A 23,301-nucleotide genomic window follows, 5' to 3' on the forward strand; every position below is an offset into this window, starting at 1 on the left:
AACCGTATGTGCAGTTGACGGACTTTGAGCGAGGGCGTATAGTGAGCATGCGGGAGGCCAGGTGGACGTACCGCCGAATTGCTCAACACGTGGGGCGTGAGGTCTCCACAGTACATCGATGTTGTCGCCAGTGGTCGGCGGAAGGTGCACGTGCCCGTCGACCTCGGACCGGACCGCAGCGACGCACGGATGCACGCCAAGACCGTAGGATCCTACGCAGTGCCGTAGGGGACCGCACCGCCACTTCCCAGCAAATTAGGGACACTGTAGCTCTTGGGGTATCGGCGAGGACCATTCGCAACCGTCTCCATTAAGCTGGGCTACGGTCCCGCACACCGTTAGGCCGTCTTCCGCTCACGCCCCAACATCGTGCAGCCCGCCTCCAGTGGTGTCGCGACAGGCGTGAATGGAGGGACGAATGGAGACGTGTCGTCTTCAGCGATGAGAGTCGCTTCTGCCTTGGTGCCAATGATGGTCGTACGCGTGTTTGGCGCCGTGCAGGTGAGCGCCACAATCAGGACTGCATACGACCGAGGCACACAGGGCCAACACGCGGCATCATGGTGTGGGGAGCGATCTCCTACACTGGCCGTACACCACTGGTGATCGTCGAGGGGACACTGAATAGTGCACGGTACATCCAAACCGTCATCGAACCCATCGTTCTACCATTCCTAGACCGGCAAGGGAACTTGCTGTTCCAACAGGACAATGCACGTCCGCATGTATCCCGTGCCACCCAACGTGCTCTAGAAGGTGTAAGTCAACTACCCTGGCCAGCAAGATCTCCGGATCTGTCCCCCATTGAGCATGTTTGGGACTGGATGAAGCGTCGTCTCACGCGGTCTGCACGTCCAGCACGAACGCTGGTCCAACTGAGGCGCCAGGTGGAAATGGCATGGCAAGCCGTTCCACAGGACTACATCCAGCATCTCTATGATCGTCTCCATGGGAGAATAGCAGCCTGCATTACTGCGAAAGGTGGATATACACCGTACTAGTGCCGACATTGTGCATGCTCTGTTGCCTGTGTCTATGTGCCTGTGGTACTGTCAGTGTGATCATGTGATGTATCTGACCCCAGGAATGTGTCAATAAAGTTTCCCCTTCCTGGGACAATGAATTCACGGTGTTCTTATTTCAATTTCCAGGAGTGTATGATGTAGAGACAAAGATTAACTGTCCTTCACCTTATTGCTATGATGGATACAAAAATGTGGTCTAGAGACTGTCCATCATTCCCTAAAACATCTGATAACTCAGACGGCAAACATACATTAGAACACAGATGGTTAGAAAAAGGACATTTAGTCAGGAAATGGCAAACTGTCAAAGGTTGATGACAATGACCACAAAATGGTATGGAATCACCACTTAACAAACAGTGACGGTTAAAAGAACAGTACCCAATATTCAACTTAGCTAAAACTACCTCCTCGCAACTAGAGGGCTGAGAGGTGGTCAGCCGAGCCATTGGAGAGGTTTAATTCCTCACAGCTTGTTCCACTGAAGAGAAGACCAGTGGTGATGCCAAAGTGACAGCACCTGCCGATAGGTGACAACACGGAGATCATCCAAAGGAATGGAAGAGCTTGCAGGCTGAGGTAGGAGGACTGCAGCCTCGGCAGCAACATCGGCAGCCTCACTTCCCATCAGACTGGTGTGACCAGGAACCCATATGAACATCACAGTGGCTCCATCAAAAGCAAGCAAATGGACCCATTGCACTAAAGGATGGACTGTGTACACACACAGAGGCTCTGAATGGCACTGAGAGTATCGGAGCATACGGCACAATTAAGAAGCCTGTGTTGCCGGGTACACTGGGTGGCCTGATAGAGAGCAAAGAGCTATGCTGTAAATATTAAGCAGTGTTCTGGAAGCCAATACCGAAAATGGTTGGTGCCAATGAGGAAGGCACAACCAATACCACAATTAGTCTTAGAGCCATCAGTGCACATGAGTCGAGATACTTACAGTGACAGATCACATCCACAGTAGTTTCCTTAGGAAGCAAATGAAGTCCAAGATGAACAGGGGTCACTGCACAAAGCCATGGTGGTGAAGTGTTCACACCCATCAGGAATGTGGCAGGTAGCATGAAGTTAAGCTGCCGAAGCAGGAGCCAAAAGCAAACTACAGGAGGTAACCCACCATACTAGTGGTCAAGGGAGTCACTAAATAGGAGACATAGGACGAATGGCCAAGCACGGCAGACAAATGGCACGTGTATCGTCTGAGGAGAACGGCGGTAGTTCGGCAGCTTCTGTATAGAGATTCTCAATGAGGCTAGTCTAAAAGGCAACAGTGCCCAAATGGATTCCACAATGGTGGATTATATTAAGACAGCATAAGATGGATGGAGGTGTAGATCAATAAACAAAAGACCCATAGTCTAGTTTGGAATGGACAAGGAATCAGTATAAACAGAGCAGGGTGCACTCCCCAGGAAGCATCGTTTAGGACACTGAGGGATCGGGTACACCATGCAGCCAGGTAAGACACATGGGAGGACTAAGAAAGTTTTCTATCAAGCACGAGTCCCAGCAATTTCATGGTTTCAGAGAATGGAAGAGCAACAGGCCCAAGACATAAAGAAGGTGGAAAAACCCACTGGCGTGACCAGAAATTCATACAAATAGTTTTGTGAGTGGAAAAGCAAAAGCAATTGTTGATGCTCCATGAATAAAGACAATAGACACACCACTGAACATGCCATTTAGGGAAACAAGTCTGTGGAGAACTGAAATAGATTGATGATAAGAGAGCCAGAGAGGCCTGCTGGGAGATAGGCCGTAATATGATTAATTGCTGTAGCAAAGAGGATGATGCTCAGGATGGAGTGTTGAGGCACCGTGTTCTCCTGGATAAAGGTGTCCGACAAGGCCAAACCCACAGGTATCTTAAAAACTCTGTCTTTTACAAGTTCCTGAAGGAAATAGGGCAGGTGACCTTGGAAGCTCCATGTGTATAGAGTACAGTGGAGAACAGTCCTCCAGCAGGTGTCAAAGGCTTTCTCCAAATCAAAAAACATGGCCACAGTCTGGTATTTCTGCAGAAAACCATTCAGACGTGGGTTGACAAAGTGACAAAATGATCAACTGCAGAATGGCACACTTGAAATCCACTTTGTGCAGTGGTTAGTAGATTGTCAGACTTGAGCCACCATACCAGCAGGCCATGAACCATACATTCCATCACCCTGCAAACACAGCTGGTGAGAGAAATGGGGCAGTAGTGAGAAGGAAGATGTTTGTCCTTACGGGGCTTAGGTATGGGTATGACAGTGGCTTCATTCCAGCATCTGGGAAACGTGCCATCTGCCCAAATGTGATTGTATGTATGAAGGAGAAAGTGTTTGCCTGCAAGAAAAAGATGCTGCAGTATCTGAATGTGATCATCGTCCAGCCCTGCAGTTGAAGATCGGATGAAGTGAGAGCATGATCCATCTCTCTCATAGTAAAGGCAGCAGTGTAGCATTCACAATTCTGAGAGGTGAAGGGTACCATCTGAGCTGCTCCACTCATTTTCAAAGGAGGAAGGTGGGGTGATAGTGTGTGGAGTGAAAAATCTCCACAAAATAGTGGCCTAAGGTGTTGGAGATGGCAATAGGATCCACAGTGACATTATCTGCTACAGTCAGGCCAGAAATTGGGGAATGTACTTTGGTCCCAGGGAGCCAATGGAGGTTGCCCCACACAACAGAAAAGGTAGTGAAACTGTTGAAAGAATGAGAAAATGAAATCCAGCTAGCTTTTCTGCCATCACGAAGAATGTGACAACACTGCACACACAACTTTTCATAACAAATACAGTTGACCAATGTAGGATGATGGTTAAAAAGGTGGAGAGTACATCTCCACACATGAATCACATCATGGCACACCTCAGTCCACCAGAGAACGGACACAGAATGATGAAGATGAAGTGTGAGGTATGGCATGTTCTGCAGCAGTAAGGATAACATCCATAAAATACTCTACCTAGCCATCACAACTGGGGAAATGTTGTTCATCGGAGGCTGCCAGGAAGCAATAAAACCTCCAGTTGGCCTTAGAAAGCTGCCAATTGTGTTTATTAGAAGGTGGGGTAGGAATCAGCAAATGGGTACCACGCGGGAATTGGTTGCGAAAGTATGTGTTGGAGAGAACGGAGCATTCAAGATGATGGGCAAGCTGAGCTGCGCAGAACAAAAGGTCCAAATGGGAATAGGTGTGTGTGGAGTAACCCAGTGTTAAGACAGATGAGGTTGAGTTGATTGAGAAGGTCAGCCAATAGGGCACCTCTTGGACAGGGTCTGCAAGAGCCCCAAAGGGGATGGTGTGCATTAAGGTCACCAAACAGCAAAAAATGGTGAGACAGTTGACCAATAAGCTGGAGGAAGTCTGTCCTGTTGATGCCGAATGAAGGAGGGATGTAGATGTTGCAAAGAGAAATGATGAAGTGATGAAGGATAATGCAGACTGCAACAGATTGCAGTCGAGTATTCAGCGAAATGGTTTGGCTATGAACATCATCCCAGATGAGCAGCATGACTCTCCTATGAGACGGAATTGCAAACTGAAAGGAAATGTCAAACGTCAAAGCAGTTGCAAGGACACAATTTTGTTTCTTGGAGGCAGAAAACCATTGGGAACTGCAATTCCAAGAGCAGCTGTAATTCCTTCTTATAAGATCTAATGCTGCCAACATTCTATTGGAGGAGAGTCATAATGAGGAATGGGGAGGAGGGAGCAAATGAAGGGTAGTACCCTCGGCAGTTGCCAAGTGCCAGCCTTCAAAGATTCACTGCTAAGAAGTGCAGATGCTGGTAGATCCTGTTCCATGAGATATACAGAGGCATTGGCATCCTTCCTGAATTGGCCTGTGGATTTCAGTCGGACTGGTGAAATGGAGGTCAGCCAGGTGATGGTATCATGCTGTGACACTGTTGAAGAGGATTTCAGAGTTGGGGAAGGAGGAGATTGTTGGTCTTTGTTTGACTTCTTAGAGCCTTTGTGGTTGGCAGATGAAGACTCAGGCATTTGTTGGCTGGAGGAATATAAAAAGTATTCAAGGGAGGATTCCTTTTGTCCTTACTGTCCTGCCAGTTGTGTAGCAGGTGATTTTGCCGCCAGGAGCAAAGTTATGGTGGCTTGTTGCACACCTGAAAGAGAAGGGGGATGCTAACTTGAAACTGGGTGATTTTGCAACTCCAGTGCTGAATTGGAGGTTGCAAGCCTGTGTGACCACATCCTTTGTGGAGTGAGATGTAGCAAGAATGGTGCTACAAGTGCCAGATGGTAAAATGCAGACCTTTCAACTAGCCAACAACTTGCAAGCGATAGGGTAAAGTACTTTTTCCTTCACCCCGGTCTCCTGGACAGTCTGTTCATTGAGAGCCACTAGACATTGTCGAGATGAGATGGCATGGTCCCCATTAAAATACAGTGGAGAGGAGGAGGCAGGCAATCACCCTCATGAGCATACCTACCACAAGTAACGTATTTGGCCACCATGTTTTGACAGGCGAGTGGGTTGCAATGTTAACACTGGTAGCAACACACCAGGTTTGGAATGTACAGTCAGACCATGGTGACTTCATAGCCTGCTTTAATCTTCAGTGGTAGCAGTACTCGATCAAATGTGAGACAAAGGATGTGTGTAGGCAATAATGTTACATCAACCTTTTTCATTACCTTATGGACTACAGTGATGCCCTGATCAGAGAGGTTAGTTTCAGTTTCTCCCTCAGTCAACCATCAAGCAGCTGAGCGTAAATAACAATGTGAAGAACTCCGCATTCAATGGACCTTGACAGGATAGCCATGGAGGAGCGAATTTATAAGCTGCTGTTGGGCTTGAAAATAACAATTGGTCTCCAGAAGCAAAGTCCCATTACATAAATGAGAGCAGGGTTTGGCAGGGCCTGCAATTGCATCAACACCTTTCTGAATAATAAACAAATTAACTGTAGCAAAGGACTGAACTCCTGCAGTGCGTGATACCACAAGGAACTGAGGTGCAACTGAGAGGTTATTTGAGTCTTTAGCCTCATTCTGTTTATATTTATTGAAGCAGATGAGATGATGCTTGGCTCTGATGACACTCTCCTTCCAACTGAGGGGGCCCCTTTCAGAGGTGGCTCACCAATCTTAAGTGGCTGTTCACACCTCAGGTCACACCTTCCAATCTCTTGACAGTGGAAACAATTGGCATTTTGAGAAGGTAACAGCTCAGGTAATCAACGTTCCCTGTACCAAGGGGTGTGAGCAAACCCTACCTGTCAACCTGGTACTGGAAATTATGCATTACCCTGTCATCTATTGCACATCAAACGCTTCAGCTGGCCTTTAGGAGCACACATGGAGGAAGAAGAAACAAAGAGGAACCTCATGCGCCGAAGCGGAGGAAGGATAGGAGATGGAGAATGAAGAAAGAAAGAGTAAAGACATGCAGGACTGTTCTGATGTCAGGCTATTAAAAGTTCCGAACACATTCTCACAAATATCCCAGACGTGTTCCCCAAGGGAAGGATGAAGAATAACAGGAGGATAGACAAGTAGCACAGAAAATGGTGCTGCCAAGGCTGGAGCCTCATGGTATCCAAGCATGAACTCACCAAAGAGTGGTAAAGTGGTGAGACCCCTGCAGGAGAAGGGGGGGGGGGGGGGAGGAGGATGGTGAATTGTTAGGAAATTGGGAGAGTTCAGAAAAGCCACTTAGAGCCCTGGGTAGGGGGAGACTTACCAGATGGGATGAGAAGCAAAGGCTGATTGCTGTGGACTGCACTGGATGGGATTTGATAACCTGAGAGCTTAAAGCTGGAATACGCAAGGCAGACAGACATTACTGACAACATATCATGCATATGCATGAGTTAATAAGATAGGAAAGCTAAGTGCATCATTGTATGTGGTAGAGTTGCAGGGCACAGGTGGGGGGTGGGGGCAGGGGGGGGGGGGTAAATAGACAGGTCGGAAAATAAAAGATATAGAAAACTACAAGGGTGTGCAGAAAGGAATACTGAGACTGAAGAAATTAATGTAAATTGAGGCCAAATGGGTGGTGAGAACCAGAGACATGTTGCAACGTCAGTTCCCACCTGCAGAGTTCTGAGAAACTTGGGTGTGAGCAAAGAATCCAGATGGCAAACATGGTGAAGCAAGTACCGAGGTCATGACCGTCATGTTGTAGAGCATACTCTACAATAGGGTATTATGTGTTGTCAGTATACATCCTCTGCCCACGTCTGTTCTTCCTAACTGATAGTTTGATGGTAATCATGCCAGTGTAAAAAGCCAAACAGTGTTTCTATACAAACTGGGTACACATGATGTGTTGTTAAATACAGATGGCTTTCCGTTTGAAAGTATAAGTTTTGTCAATTACAGATCTGGTAAAGGTGGTGGTAGGAGAACACATAGGACAAACCTTACAGGGGGGGCAGTCACAGGGTTGGAGCCATAGGGTAGGGAAATGGGTGCAGATGGAGTATAGAGTCTGACAAGGATATACTGCAGATTGAGAGGGTGACAATAAGCTGTTCTACGGGTGGTGAGCAAAATGTCGGGAAGAACAGGCCTCAATTCAGGGTATGAGTTTAGCATGTCGTGTGTGTATTGGGGCTTATGGGCACTCAACGTCGAGGTCATCAGTGCCCTGACACACATTAAAAGGAAAAAATGTGGACAGACCTAATAAAACTGAAGCACACACACAAAGAACGCAGGAAAAGAAGGAAAATGCTACATAAGAAAGTAAAACATAAGGAAAGGGAAAACATAGCAACAAGAATGCCACAGGATATTGTCATTGGCTGGCCACTTACATAAAATATGGGCAAGCTTGTTACACAGTGAGCAAATTAAGATCCTCTCCCTAAAATCTTTGTAAAAACATTTGACATGGCACAGAACTTTAAAACTTTAACCACAGCCATTCGAGTGTTGCCTAAAAGAGATTGCAGGTCTGCTGGCAAGTCAGCCATGGCCCGCTGGTCAGAAAATAAAATGCAATCCAACAAAGCATGGCGCACAGTGACCTGGACACCACAAGCACCACACACTGCAGGGTCCTCTCGCCGGAGCAGGAAGCCATGCATCATAGGGCTGTGGCCTATCCGAAGCCGAGTGAGGGGAACCTCATCCCATCAACGCCCATGCGTTGTGGGCTTGACTGTACGGAGCTTATTGTCAGTCACTTCCAGCCACTCATCCTCCCATCGATGCATGACTCGTGAGCTCAACAGCGAGGTGAGTGCGTGCAGCGGGATAGCACACTGAGATACTTGTGGATTGAGACACACCTCCTTGGCTGCGAGATCTGCCCTTTCATTCCCAGCAATGCCAACATGCCCCGGAACCCAGCAGAAAGTCACAACCTTCCCCAGTCGCTGTAGTTGGAGGAGGGCATCCTGGATGGTCTGGACTATTTTATCTGCTGGATACAATCGTTGTAATGAGTGAAGGGCACTTAGTGAATCGGAACAGACAAGAAATTTAGGACAGGAGGAATGTCTCATCTGCTCCAGTGCCCGCAAGATCGCAGACAATTCTGCATCAAAGACAGTAAAAGTCTGAGGCAGTCGGACATTGAGGACACGATCCGGAAAAACAACAGAGCAACCAACGGAATTACCTTGTTTTGACCCATCCATAAAAACAGCTACATAGTCATGGTACTCAGATAAAATGGCAGAAATTGCTGCATTAAAAACGGTGGCAGGAGTGCAATCTCTCTTGTACTGCAACAAATCTAAAATCAGTTCGGGCCTCTTCAGTAACCAGGGTGGCAGGCAGTTAAAACCCGGGATTGGGGTTGTACAGACTCCACACCAAGGGACTGGACTCTAGCACACGTTGCACATGGATCCCAAATGGCAACGTAGCCCGGGGACGGTGGGAAAAAAGGTGGTCCAGAGGGGGATGAGCAACAATATGGTGAGCAGGCGAGGTCAGAGCTGCAAGAAACTTACAAGCTTGGCACACCAGCAGGAGCTGCCACCGGTGGGAAGTGGCGGTTCCCCAGCCTCAGCACAGAGGCTGGGTATGGGACTGGTCCGATAAGCACCCGTGGCCAGTCAAATCCCAGCATGGTGGACAGTGTCAAGGATCTGCAAATAAGATGGCCTCGCTGACCCATACACAGTGCACCCATAGGCCAGCCGTGAACGCACAAAAGCTCGATAAAATTGAAGGAGACGTGCCCTGTTTTGCATGTCACTGCCTTGTTAAAGTAGGTGATTAATACATTCAAGACAAGGATAATACTCAGTGACAACAAGTATACTCCTAAGTTGTTTTTGGGGCGATCAGCAGTACCAATACTAGGATTGTATGTGATGGCCCAGGAAACTGCTTTTGAACTAGGCTGGTGCGGTAACTACAGCCAGTGAAGGCTGAGGTGAGAATGATGTATTGCTATATTTTGTATTTCAGCACTAAACCTGCATTTAAACATGTTGCTTACTTTTCTTTACATGTAATGTCAACTGCAAGTATCATTTTGTAACCCAACCCTTTCCATCAGCAAACCTGACATTGGACCCTGTCTTGAACAGTTCTGACAACAATCCCAATTATATCCACCACCATTACCTCAGTTCAGCCCTTACAAGCCTTCCAAGAATTGCCTAACATCCAGCATTGTTTCAGAATCATTCCTCAAGTCCCTACAATATGACACTTTTCTGTAGAACTCCAGGCTCTTCATTCCCTAAAAATTGATGACTCCATCATAATCCTTCTGGTGGACAAGGAAATTTCCACTGTAGTACTTGACCAATGGGAATCCTTAAGCAAGGGTCTACACCACGTGTCCGACATCTCTACATACAGCACTATGCCATCAAGACCCCAGCCTTGTGATACAAACTGACCTATGGTCCCTCCTCAAAACCTCAGGCCCAACACGAAGACTAACATCTTAATCAATAGAACTTCTACCCCACCCAAACCACATATCTCCACTTTGACCTTCTTCCTAAGAGCCACAAACCCAATCACCCTGGCAGTCCCATAGTTACTGGCTTCAAAGCACCGCAAAACATATATCAACCTTAGCTGATAAACATCTGCAACCTGCAATACAAAGACTACCCTCCTATATTAAAGACACCATTTCTAGATCGTCTGAAATCTGTGTCTGTCCCACTCACACCACACGCTTTACTTGTTGCTATTGATGCAACCTCCCTCTATACCAATGTATTTTTATGTATATTTATATGCTCTGTCTGCTGCTGAACATTTCATCAGTCAGTAGCCAAACCTGAATGTATTAATCAGCTACTTTGGGGGGCAGACACACAAACTGATTAGGGGCACAGCAGTGGGAACCAGGATGGCTCCTTCCTATGCCAGCCTTTTCATGGGCTGTTTGGAGGTGGCTTTCAAGGGATCCATAAGCCTTGAGACGCTGGTTTTGTTTAGATACATTGATGATACCTCTGCCATATGGACTCATGGTGAGGCTAACCTGCTAAAATTCTTGGGAGTCTCTAAATACATTCTCCCAATTAAATTTCATGTAGTCCTATTCTGAATCCCATGATGTTGACCTCTTCCTCACTGAGGGTCAGCTACACACTTCTGTTCACGTTAAACATACTAACAATAAATAGTACTTACATTTTGAGTGTTTCCATCCTTTCCATGTCCTACGTTACCTCACATATAGACTTGGCATTCAAGGAAAATGTATTTGTTTTGATGCAGACTCTTTCCAGCAATACACCACCATTCTCACCTCAGCCTTCACTGGGTGTAATAACCCCACCAGCCTAGTTCAAAAGCAGTTTTCCTGGGACATTACATACAATCCTGGTACTGGTACTGGTACCGGTACTGCTACTGCCGATCCCTCCAAATAACAACTTAGGAGTACACTTATTGTCACAGAGTATTAATCTGGTCTTGAATGTATTAATCAGCTACTTTGATAAGGTTAAGACTTCCTAAAATCAAGCCCTGAATTGAGGTCCATTCTGTCCAACATATTGCCCATCACACCTAGAATAGTTTATTGTCACCTTTCCAATTTTCACAATATCCTTTTCAGGCCCTATGCTCCTTCTGGACCCATTTCCTATGGTTCGTACCCTTGTCACATTTCATGCTGTAAAACTTGCTCTATACATCCTCCTACCAACACATGTACAAATCACATAACTGGCAAAACATATTCTATCAAAGGGAGAGCCACCTCTGTTCAGTGGCACATGTCATATACCTTCCATTACATAAACCCGAGTTTCTGGGAAGTTTTTCTTAACTCTTCCCATTTCCTAAACCTCACCAGACCTTTTCATTCATCCCTCTTCCTTCCCCTTCAACCCTTCTGCCAAAAGGAGCCGTTGGCTCCAAAAGGTTGCAGATTTTAGTACCTTTATATGTGTGTTGTTCTGCTGCTGCTTGGTAAGTAGATTATTTATCTATCCTGTTACATTAATTTAAGCTGTGCACATATTCTTCATTTAATGTATTCTCTCACTGAAAACTGTAAACAAAATTTGCAAAATTACTTCAAATTAAAAGATATTTTCAGCAATCACTTATCATTAATGCACATATGAAATATGAGTAACCACAGAGGCTGCTTCTAGAGCATGCACAGGCAATCCATGTGCCACTTACACACAGATTACTGCCAGTGTCTTAAGTTCAATGTTCCACAGTATATTTTTATATCAAAGTGTTTGGTGTGGAGGTGACCAGTATAACAATTATTCCTGCAACAATCATTTGCCACCAGACTTTGATGTATGAAGGACACACACAATGCTGAATTTTCACACTATGCAACAAAACATGGATGAAATTCCAAGATTCCTACAGTAATCAAGTGAGGAGAAACAGCAATCCTGCATCTCCCTTTTCTGCCAGCTAACGAGAAAAAATGTTAATAGCTGTTAGAAATTAGATAGAGTTAAAACATTCTATGTGTATAGAAACCATTACAATATTAAAAACTGTGATGGCCATTACTCAAATGCAGTCCCACTTTTGCAACAGATTTTTGTCATGAAGCACTTTCTGTAATTTACGTCAACATCTACACTTTGCAAACCACCATGAAGAGCAAGGCAGAGGATAGGATTACTCTAATCTTATCCTCAAGATTGCTGTATGAGTGATATGTAGGAGATTGTACAATATTCCTACAGCCATCATTTAAAGCCGGTTCATGGAACCTTGTTAGTAGACTTTATTGAGATAGTTTGTCTATCTCCAAGAGTCTGCCAGTTCAGTTTCTTCAGTATCTCATGTGTAGACTGCACAGCTCACCCCGTTATTTAGGAATTGAAAGAAAGAAGATTAGCAAATTAAAGATATACTTCACTAACACATAGAAAATGTCATCTGAAAGAGTTCATCAAATTACCTGAATAAATATTAAGTCCTAATCACAGCATAACCTGGTTTCAGGAAAATCTAATCAATAAGTTGGCAGTACTGTTGCTAGCTTTCAACTGCATGGTGCAAATCGCTGGAGGCAAAAGCAATAGAACTCAAAAGAGCAGTGACAGGACTGACTCATTGCCACAGAGATATCTATGAAATGTGTTATGTCATTGGTTGAGATAGACTTGAGAAGTAGCCGCACCAAGCCCACTGCAACTGTAAGGGACTTTCTTTCACTGACTTTATTACAGTTAATTGTAATTTTGTGTAGTTCAGTTTGCAGAAAACAACTGTCTTAAATAAGACTGCCAACAACATGTAAATCTGGTCATTTAATAGAGGACAGTAGGAATCAGCTATTTTCTTCTGCAGAAGTGAGCCACATGTTGTATGGCAGCACTGTCCCATGAGAGCTAAGATTAAGAAGATTAGTGGCAATAAGCATTATCCATATTGGAGTAAAGAAGGAAATTTGGGGTTATGATTAAGATCTCATGCCTTACTTGATGAGGAGGTTGTTAGAGATTGAACATAATCTCACAGTAGGGAATGATTGGAAAAGAAATCAACCTATCATTTTCAAAGGAACTCTTCTTACATTTGCCTTAAGTGATCTAAGGAAACCACAGAAAACCAGATTCTGGATGGCCAAGATGGGATTTGAAACACCATTCTCCCATACGTTAACTGAGTGTCACTTTATGCCGTACCACCTTATTTGGTCGCAATTTGGAAATGGGATTCCAAGTAGGGGCATGCTTCTGTTGTGACAGGTGGAGTCAGAGAATGGACAATTTGTGAGATTATTGGATGACTAAGATTTAACAAATTGGGTGATCATCCACATACTTAACATAAAGTGTCTCAGTTAGCTAATCTATATGCATTTCTTGTCCAGTGTAGGGCAGTGTATTTACACATATGATTTCGTGCCTTCATCCAAAGTTTCGAAAGAACACTACAATTTCACGAATAAAAATTATTTTTTGATCGAAAGTTACATTGAAGTTAGGCGTTCTGTGGCAGCAGAATTACTGTTTTAAGGGGAAATTATTCCCGATAAACGCTTTATTTACGGCGGGCCACAGGCTATTTCCTCTTCCGATTCTTGTAAAATACGAACAGAGAACAGATGTTGTTGCTTCAATTATTTCGCTAGTTAGTTGGTTGGTTTGATGTTTAAAGGGACCAAACTACATGGTCATCGGTCCCATTTCCGCTAGTATACAAATAATAGTGATACCAATAAATAAATGCCGTAGATAAAATGATACGAGAGTCCAGTTCTTTTTTATTGTTGGCCAGAGAAATGTCCTGCTTCTCTTTACTTCACCTAAATCTTTCTTTGCTCATTTACATTTTGATGCTGCTAGCGTCATACTTTTGATGGAGGACACTCTTACAGTTTCGAGAAAATTTGTGCCCTTTTTTCATACTTTCTGGAACGGATAATGCGAATTGCCGAAAATGTGCAATTAACTTGTACCGGTACGAAGAAAACAAAAGGAAAGAATGTATGGTTTGGTCTCCTGTCGACGATAAAATTACCACAGCTGTAGCTAAAGCTCAGTTTGTACAAGAGTGGCTCGGGAAAAAACCGCTCCTTTTTTTCGTAACTTTCCCGATATTCACCCGAGTTATTTAGAGAAACTGCGAAAAGGCTAAAATGGGATGGCCTAAGAGGAATTTTAACCCTGCCCTTCAGGAAATGAGTACAATGTACGGTATGTGTATTATTTTACTATTGGTCTCGTAAATCGTCATACGCTACCGTACACGACACGTACGATGTAGGGCAGACCACCAAGAGCAGTGCTTACAGAATTATCTGTCCTTAGAACTGCATGTGACAAATCCGTGCGTCAGTTTCTTACTTATCACATTAATGTAATCTTTCTACTTGCGAGATTAATTCGATGTTTCTGGGAAGTCATTTGTCTTGCCAATATCGCTGTCTTATCCGTTCTGTCCATATTTCCCAGTTCGCAAAATGGTCTTTCCGAGACATCGCCCCCAAACGTTTTTTTTACAACAGGAGACATACAATCGTTTCTGCCTTTTACGCGACCTTCTCAAATACCGAGGAAGGCAATGTGTAGTAATGAATACTCTACGAACAAGGCAGCTAACAAGAATATAATAACACGTACCGTAAATAAAAATTCTCTGCGACTCACTGTATGTTTTTCTGCGTGCTGGAGATAGCACACAGTGTAGCATACTGTAAATTCTGAATACTTTATACTTCACAGCGCTGCCAGTAGTAATATTCACATTGGGATATACAGTAGTTGTAGTTTCATATTATTTAAATAAACATGTCGTGAATGAGGTGCACAAGCTTAGATTAGTTCTGTCAGAGTTTCCTATCATTCCTACCATCTCTTGGATTTAAAAAACCAAAGTATAGGAAACAGTTGTGTAGGAATTATTGGTGTTAAATCTTGTTTCATACCAGCGTTCCAACCAGCCAAGAAATCGGCGAAAGTAAACATCTCGGCCCAGCGACTAGGTAACTTCTGCCCTCAGTACTGTAGGCATTCGACGCGTTTTGTACTTTGCTCCCGTCACTACACTATCTAGATAACACTGTATACTTATTTCTAGTTGCCTCGACTGTAAACGGCGAGCGTTTATCGGTTGCCCAACAGTTTCCAAAAGGAGTCGTAAAGATAATCCTAAGTAGTATGTAGTTCCATTTACGTTCTACGGGTGTGTGTGTGTAATGCATATATTTTGTTTGTCCATTGAACATTTTAATCCTGCTATGGTCGCGTGAAGTTCTATTACATTGGACGCGTGGGTGATGGCTCTCACCCATCTATGTTTTCAATGTTACTTTAACAACGATGAAATAAAATTGGATACGGTATATACTTGCATAATAGTATAGATTTCAATTAGTTACTCAACTCTAGATCTGAATGCCCTATATTTACTGTAGCACCCATACAAAACCTACCGGTCTTTTAATGTACACAAACAAAAGTGCACATATATTGCATTACAAATTAATAATAAGTGATGTTGGTGAACCAAACATTATAATAGCTGTGTATGAACCTTACTAATACAGCAATTAGACCGAGCGAGGTGGCGCAGTGGTTAGACACTGGACTCGCATTCGGGAGGATGACGGTTCAATCCCGCGTCCGGCCATTCTGATTTAGGTTTTCCGTGATTTCCCTAAATCACTCCAGGCAAATCCCGGGATGGTTCGTCTGAAAGGGCACGGCCGACTTCCTTCCCCATCCTTTCCTAATTCGATGAGACCGATGACCACGCTGTCTGGTCTCCTTCCCCAAACAACCAAACCAAACCAAACTGCAATTAGACCAGTATTTTCAAAGTAACTTTTTTTGACCCAAGTATTATTACAGTCTGCACTGTCCAACCAGTTGACATAAACTTCCTTCAAATGATCAGGGAGGTCCACTTATCAAACGCAGCACGGCACTTCGTGGTTGATTTGTCCTGTGATCTACTACATTCTTAACATTTTCCTCTTCACGCTAACTTATCTCTTGCGACCTGGTTGAAGTGTCTTTCATTTCAAGCAATAAAAGTCCACGCCTCTCAATCTCGGAAACCTGCTGTGCTTCACATCTTTCTGTTAGGGCCTTGATAACTTCATGTACAAGATTGGTTCGGAAAGTCTCTTCAGTGCTATACCTTCATTTTATTGAATTTATTACTGCAAAATGTTTTTTTGCATCTATGTTTACTTTATTATAATTCCAGGCTTGGATCACAATGTTTATTTCTGATCAAGTTGTGGATTGGTGCATACGTTGGAAGCACTTTTGTTTTGCATGTTGGTATTCCGGTTGCTAAGGGTTCATTTATCAATTGTCATTTTTCATTTGTAGTTCACTGTTGTTGTTTTGAGTTTAAGTTTGTCGTGTGAAGACAGAGTGAAACCGTAGACGCTAGAAATTTGGGTGCCAAGTCGAGAAACCGGAACCTTTCCAGCATATTTTTTTGTTTGAGTTCAATAGAAGGGTGATCGCAGCGGAGGCTGCCGGAAACTTTTGCGCCGTGTATCGGGATAATGCCACTGAACAAAGTACGGCAAGAAAATGATTTTCTACTTTTAAGGAGGATCGTTTTGGCATTAGGCACTCCCCACGCTCGGGAAGAGCTTCGAGATTTGACAAAGGTCGTTTAAACACTTTAATCCACAACGACCCACGTCAGTGTACGAATCGAAAAGTCACACCACCGTTGTCCGACTGTTGTAAATAGTAAAGGGGATTACATTATTGATGACTATAGTCTCTGTTGCGTGTATCTGTGTTGTTTTTATTAAATTTATGGAAAAAGGTACGAATTTGTGCACCAACCCTGTAATTTCGGTTGGCAGTGTCTATCTCTAGACCTGAGTAAAACCTGTTGCATTTCACATGTCACGATATTACATGTGATGGGGCAGTCAAATTGATTAGCCACTTCGGCTACAAAAGACAGCTGGCCAGCTTTGGTAATGTAAAATGATATGATCGCAGGCTGTTTTGAGTCCCCTGTATCGCTGCCAATAACATCCTTGTGGTGCATTGTATTACGCTTGCATACACTCCCTATTAAGATATGGGATCATATTCTGGGGAAATTCTCCTCATTGCATAACCACATTCCGGAAACAAAAAAAGATTGTGAGGGTAATGAAAAATGCCAACAGCCGAAAATCATGCAAACCATTCTTTAAAGAACTGGGGATTCTACCCCTACCATGTATCTATATACTAGAAGTTGTAATGTTCCTAAAAAAAAAGCATGCTAAAAAATGGAAATGTATTTATTCAAAATAAATCTGTACATGAACACCATACAAGGGCAAATAGTGATATACACAGACAACATTGTTATACCACACTGTGCAAGAAAGGTGTATATCACTCAGGTTCACATTTGTTTAATAAGCTGCCAAGTAACCTAAAGGCCATAAACAAAATCCATAGCTTTAAAAAATCTGTAACATCATATCTCTTGGAAAACTGTTTTTACTCAGTAACACAGTATCTTGAAAAATAAGTTGGTTGTAACAATATAAAAATGTAATGTAACAATATAGCAATATAAAAATGTAACAATTTATAAATGTAATGTATACACCAATGTAACAGTATATTAATGTAATATCATTTTGTCCAACATCTAAGGTATGGTATATGTACCACAAAGATTCAGGACGTAAATAAATAAATAAATAAATAAAATTACAAGCATAGCTTTACTCGTCTTGGGACAGTGTGAAACAAGGGCTTTGTCGTTTTTAAAGACGAAAATTGAAGGTCTTTCTGTTCTTCGTTAATTTGAAAGAAACGTCAAAGCCACTTCCCGTTTATTTCGGCGAATTGTTCCCGCGTAAGAACCTTGACGAGATTTTCAGTAAGGGACTACGTCGTAGTGGATGTGATACAGCGTTGTCCACAACGGTTCCGTATTCGAATCGAGAGCTTGCCGACATGGTGTTTACTTATGGAAAGGCAAATGGCAGCGGGCAGCAAGGTTGTATCAGAAGAAAGACGTGCTTCGGCCGTATAAGCCATAGGGCATTATCAGGTTATCTTAAAATGTAAGGTGGAGGCGCGAGGGGAGGGGGGGTTGGCAACAGTAGAATAAATCCGGCGTGGTTCTTTCTCAGACTACTATAAAAGCAAAATAAGCTTCGAACACTGACCGCATAAAATTACGCAGTGAAACTATGTAACTAGCGTTAAAAATGCCAAAAACCGTCTGTTAAGGAAGATATGATACCGAATAAGACAGTAAAAAGCAAGCTATACGGAAACATTAAAAATATGAGTAGAGAATGAAGGAAAAACCGAAACATGCGTATTACCTCATGGAGGCGACGACAGGCGTAGCAGCACAGAAAGTCGAAATTCAGTTACCAATGGTTACATTTCCTTAGTCCCCGCAATCTGCTCCACCATTCTTATTAGAACATCGAGTAGGCTATTGTTTTATGTATAACGTCCATCTGGCTGCGAACCAACATAGTTTTCTAAATTTACTGTACTTTTTGTCTTAGCATCAACTGAAGCAAATGTTTTCAGTCCATAGGCTAATTAGCTGGTTTGCTAGGTATGAACTGCTGAAAAGGACAGTTACCCCTAAATGTTAACATCTGTTTATCTACAGTAAGATACTTGCTTTCTCAAGTCTGTCTCTTACATCATCCAAACGCAAGTATCGTAAGAGAAAGCGGGAACTTTCTTCAGTCACTGATTAGTAACATGATTCTAGACCAGTGGTCATGAAACGTTTTTGCTCAAGAGGCAATACTAACATTGTGTGGCGGCGCCTCGGGCTCCACATATGTACCGAACTTATTATTTATTGTACATGACTTAGGGGTTGCAGTCAAACACGTGATGCCAGTTAAGAAGCTACTTGGCCGAATATTAGTGGCTCTAGGTAACGAAAACTGACAACGGCCGGGAGAGCAGTGTGTTGACCGCATGCCTCTCCATTTACCCATCCCATGACGCTATTGGCGGAGGATTGCACAACGGTCGGTCGCTACCGATATACCCGTCAGGGCCTTTGGACAGAGTTAACGTTTTCTTCACACGAATTAGTATATTATTAGCCTACAACAGAATAGCTATAGAAAAAGCGCTAGAAGTTGACCACCGGCAACACGCGGAACACTTCATGTCGACTGTTTTCTGTTTCTTATTGCCGTCACCCCTCAATGACCCTAGAGTTGTTGCAGCCACGGAGTGGTATTCTGTTGTCTGTGTGAGCGGATGATTAATTGATTAATGACAGTAATTGCACATACATATAAATGCATTATGCAATGTGAGACAGATCACAAAAGGTTACTATCTGTTTTGAATGCCAATTTTCTTTTGCTCATTGCATTTGTATTACAGCAGCCTTAATTTAATTTCATATTCCTTGCTGCAAGTAAGTATCGCATATTAAGATGACAGTCTCATTCACAAATCCGTTGTTATTTCCGTGTCTAAAGTTATACCACAGCTGTTGATCGCTACGAATTGTGCACGTCAGTGCTGCTTATCGCTACGAGTTGTGCACGTCAGTGAACTATCAGCACTGCAAGACGAACAGTAAAACATTTCCCTTATCACATTCTTACCCCGCATTGGCCACGCTACTTACACCTCAGTCTCTGAGGTATGTGGCCAACTTACTTAGCTCACGGCCGATTAACCAAATTCAATTAAAATTAAGAAGCACATCTAAAATTATTACTGTCTCTGTAAGTATTTTTGTCTGTTACTGAACAGGAAAATTACACCCTTAAGAAGCTGTTAACATTAGTGGACGTTCTTGGGTTCGACTGTTTGTTACTAGGTGCATATTATTACAAAAAACAGCCGAGAACGTCGGGCCGCACAAATACTTGATTCGGACTGCATGCGGCCCGCGGACCGCAGTTAGCCGACCTGTGTTCTACACCATTGATTGTCGAACTGCCGCACATTTGATTAGATTTTTCCTAAATGACATCATTGTACCTGTAAGATGCAGTAAACCCTCTCTTTCGTGTTTCAGCGGTGTTATGGACATTTCACTTCTTGCCAAAATGCTACCTGACAGTATCTCTGTAAATATTTGCAGTTTCTTATCCTAAGAGAGTACGAAACTGGTCAGTTTCCGGATTCATCTGTCAGGCTCCGTTTTAAGTTCCAAGCCGATGTGTGATTACATTGTGTGTCCGCATAAATGTATGTCGGTAGAGGGCTTCTGTTTTATCCACTTAGTAATCTTATCTTTACCCAAGAAATACCTTTCATTTGCATCTTCAATTACAACATCCTCTTCTTCATCCTCTGACATCTCTTGCTCGAAAGCTGAATTGTGCTCACTGAGGACTACAGTGTTTTCCTCAACTTCTGAATCATCATAGAAGATGAGAACCTCCTCTGCATCCATGATGTCAAATTTGGAATAAAAAACCTAGTTAAAAACCACAGATAACATGTAATAACAGGCCGCTTACGTCCTTCAAGATGGCGTCAACAAGATATACCATTATGGCCGCAAAGAAGCGTAAGAAACACGCGAAATATTTCAGTCATCCAATAAAACGAAACTGGCGGGACAAACGCGGAAATTATGTTTTTTTTGGATACAAAATAAAAATACAACAACACTAACATCATTCCAAAACAACCACATAATTTAACAATAATACACACGAGTTCATACAGAATAAATAGAACTAAAATAAAACTGAATAAGAAAATGGAATTGGAATCGAATATTTCACTTGACCTACATATCGCAAACGAAGACATTAATACCAGACACCTCCCCTCACAACCCTAAAAATCGGTATCGCAAAACACATTTAACCCATAGAGCTCAAACAATGACAAAGATACTAAAAATCCCACTCACAACCATAAGGAACCCAACCTCCCCTACCCCAAAAAAATTAACCAACCCCCTTCAGCCTACTCATTTTCCAACAGATTTCATGAAAGCCTTAAATGGACAAAAATTATAAGGCACACTTCTTCACTAATAATACACATCAAAATGAGGCTGCAGAGTGAAAATGTACCTCTACGCCATCTTTACAACAGATGTAACTCGCCACCCTCCAAATACCCTCTACCATGATAATACATGCCCCAGTTTTGTAGTCTTTAAATTCCAAACTATGATTAACTGTAAAACAATGTAATCTCTACGTCCCAAATCACTATAAAATGAAAAACAATCTGAAATAAATATAGACTTTCCTCAATATATTGCTCAATTCATCCCTCCAAAACCCGTTTAGTCACCGACCAACAACCCCAAAAATCGAGTCAGAACACCCACCTTCCGAAACACCAACCCTCCCCACTGTTTTTCCAACGAGCTGGTTCCCTCTGACATATTTCCTTTTACGAAACTGTGACTCGTCATCCTCAACACATGCGCTCCTCCTCCCCCCCCACCCCCGCTCCTCCCAAAGATTTATTAACTATACTAATAATAAATCTGTAAAACTGTTATATCTGTCTGTTTGAAGACGATAATCTCCAAAACTACTAGACGAATTGTCATTGTGCTTTCACCAGTAATTTGAGTATAGCTTTGGACACGATATAGGCTTTATTTCTTCAAAATAGTGTCAGGGAAGAAAGAGATATCACGATTTAAAGTTTTATCTAAAACCGTCGTATCTATCTACCTGTTTGAACATGCTAATCTCCAAAACAACTCAATGGTTTTTCATATGAGTTTCCACAGGTACCTTGAGCGTACCCTCGAACACCATATATGCTTTGTTTCATCAAAACTGGATTACAGAAACAAAGATTTCATGAATTAAAGTTTTATCTAAAATTGTTGTATCTGTCTCTTTATCTGTTTGAATATGCTTAATCTGCAATGCAGTTCGAGTTTAGGGGGAATACCAAGTGGGCTGAGGCTTGAATGTAAATTTGGATTCAGGAGGGAGGCATGCTAGGGTAGCCTGTGCAGTTGTGCAAAGGCAGTGTGCCAGGGTGGTGTAGTGGTTAGTTCATCTGTGAAGTGAGCAGGAGACTCTGGTTCAAATCCATGCCTTGGTGCAAATTTTCATTTCTTGCAGCAGTCCACACACATATATCAAAAACATTTAGCTTTAGAAAAAGCTTTCTACTCTTTGATTTTTTATCGTTATTTGTACTCCTGAAAATGCTTTTATTAGTTGATATGTGCCATGTGATAGATTCAAAGTAATGAATACAATTTTCAATACATTTAGTCCACATTATTTGTTGCATTATGTACGCAGTGTATACTGTACAGTTACTTCGATAACATAATGCAGAGATGCATACTCCAACCCATGCCACACTGTATGCACTCCTTGGCTGTGATGCTGTACATGCTAACACATCGAGTTTTGGAACAGCATGGGAGGGGGAAGAGTGAGGTACACATCAGAAGCTATGCTTACCAAATAAGTAGACACATGAGGGCAGTTGATATTATTACCTGCACAGTAGCTTACTTACTCATCATAAACAAAACACCTGACTAGTGGGCGCAGCCATGGCTAGAAGGTATTACTTAATAAATTCACTACATATCTTCTAACAGAACGAATGCCAACTGAACACACACCTCCTACTCAGAACAGTCTCATGCACACAGAATCACAATGGATACCAGTAACACCGACAATAAGTCACACACACATCTTCCTAGAGTTTTTGAACCAGAAACATCTCCTCATCGATCTCCGCACTTTATGTCTCCTACATCTGCAAATACAAAGATTTCCTTGTCCGATATGCCGGAATCTCGACACCTACATTATTTCCTTGCATTGCAGGCACCTCACACATTTGACAATAAGGCCAAATCGCAAAAATCTAATCATGCTAAGCATATCTTTGCCCACACAGCAGGATGAAGTGCCTTTAAATATAGTTTCACGGTCGGGTCCATACCTTGACGACACACACACAACATTCAATCTAAAAAACGAACAAACTGCAAGCGAAGACTGACATCTCAAAAATCAAAACAACTAAATAACTGATAACAACTAAAATTAAAAATTTTGCAATACAGGCAGCCACAGCCGTTGAATTTCATAATGAATTAGAAATACTCACCATAAGCCAACAATAAACTCCAAATCCAACCATACTAGAGACAACGGAATATTCAAACGCATCTCCAGCACGAAACTACATACAAACGAGCGACACAACCACAACATTCAACCTTAAATACCAACAAACTGCAAACAAAAACAGATAGCCCAAAATCCAAAAACAAATAAATAAAACTTTGAAACACTCTGCTCCATTCAGCTAAACTATGGTATTACTATAAAGCAAATCATAAACACAAACATTCACCACGTGAATACATCAGCCAGAGCTTACTGTAAGGTATCCCCTATAAAAACAGTTCATTTCAAATACGCCGCGCCATAGACCATTACATG

At 42.7% G+C, this 23,301-nt stretch overlaps 1 protein-coding gene across 1 annotated transcript in view; it reads right to left on the reverse strand.

The window, feature by feature from the left end:
• Positions 1–14,995, reverse strand: part of LOC124721853 (solute carrier family 25 member 45-like) — a 105,758-nt gene extending 90,763 nt beyond the window's left edge. The window contains exon 1 of the mRNA XM_047247026.1: positions 14,839–14,995. Coding sequence (XP_047102982.1) covers positions 14,839–14,878 — 40 coding nt within the window. The 5' untranslated portion in view covers positions 14,879–14,995. The remainder of the gene's footprint in view (positions 1–14,838) is intronic.
• Positions 14,996–23,301: the final 8,306 nt, after the last annotated feature.

This window comes from Schistocerca piceifrons, chromosome 1 (genome assembly GCF_021461385.2).
Source record: "Schistocerca piceifrons isolate TAMUIC-IGC-003096 chromosome 1, iqSchPice1.1, whole genome shotgun sequence".
Classification (NCBI taxonomy): domain Eukaryota; kingdom Metazoa; phylum Arthropoda; class Insecta; order Orthoptera; family Acrididae; genus Schistocerca; species Schistocerca piceifrons.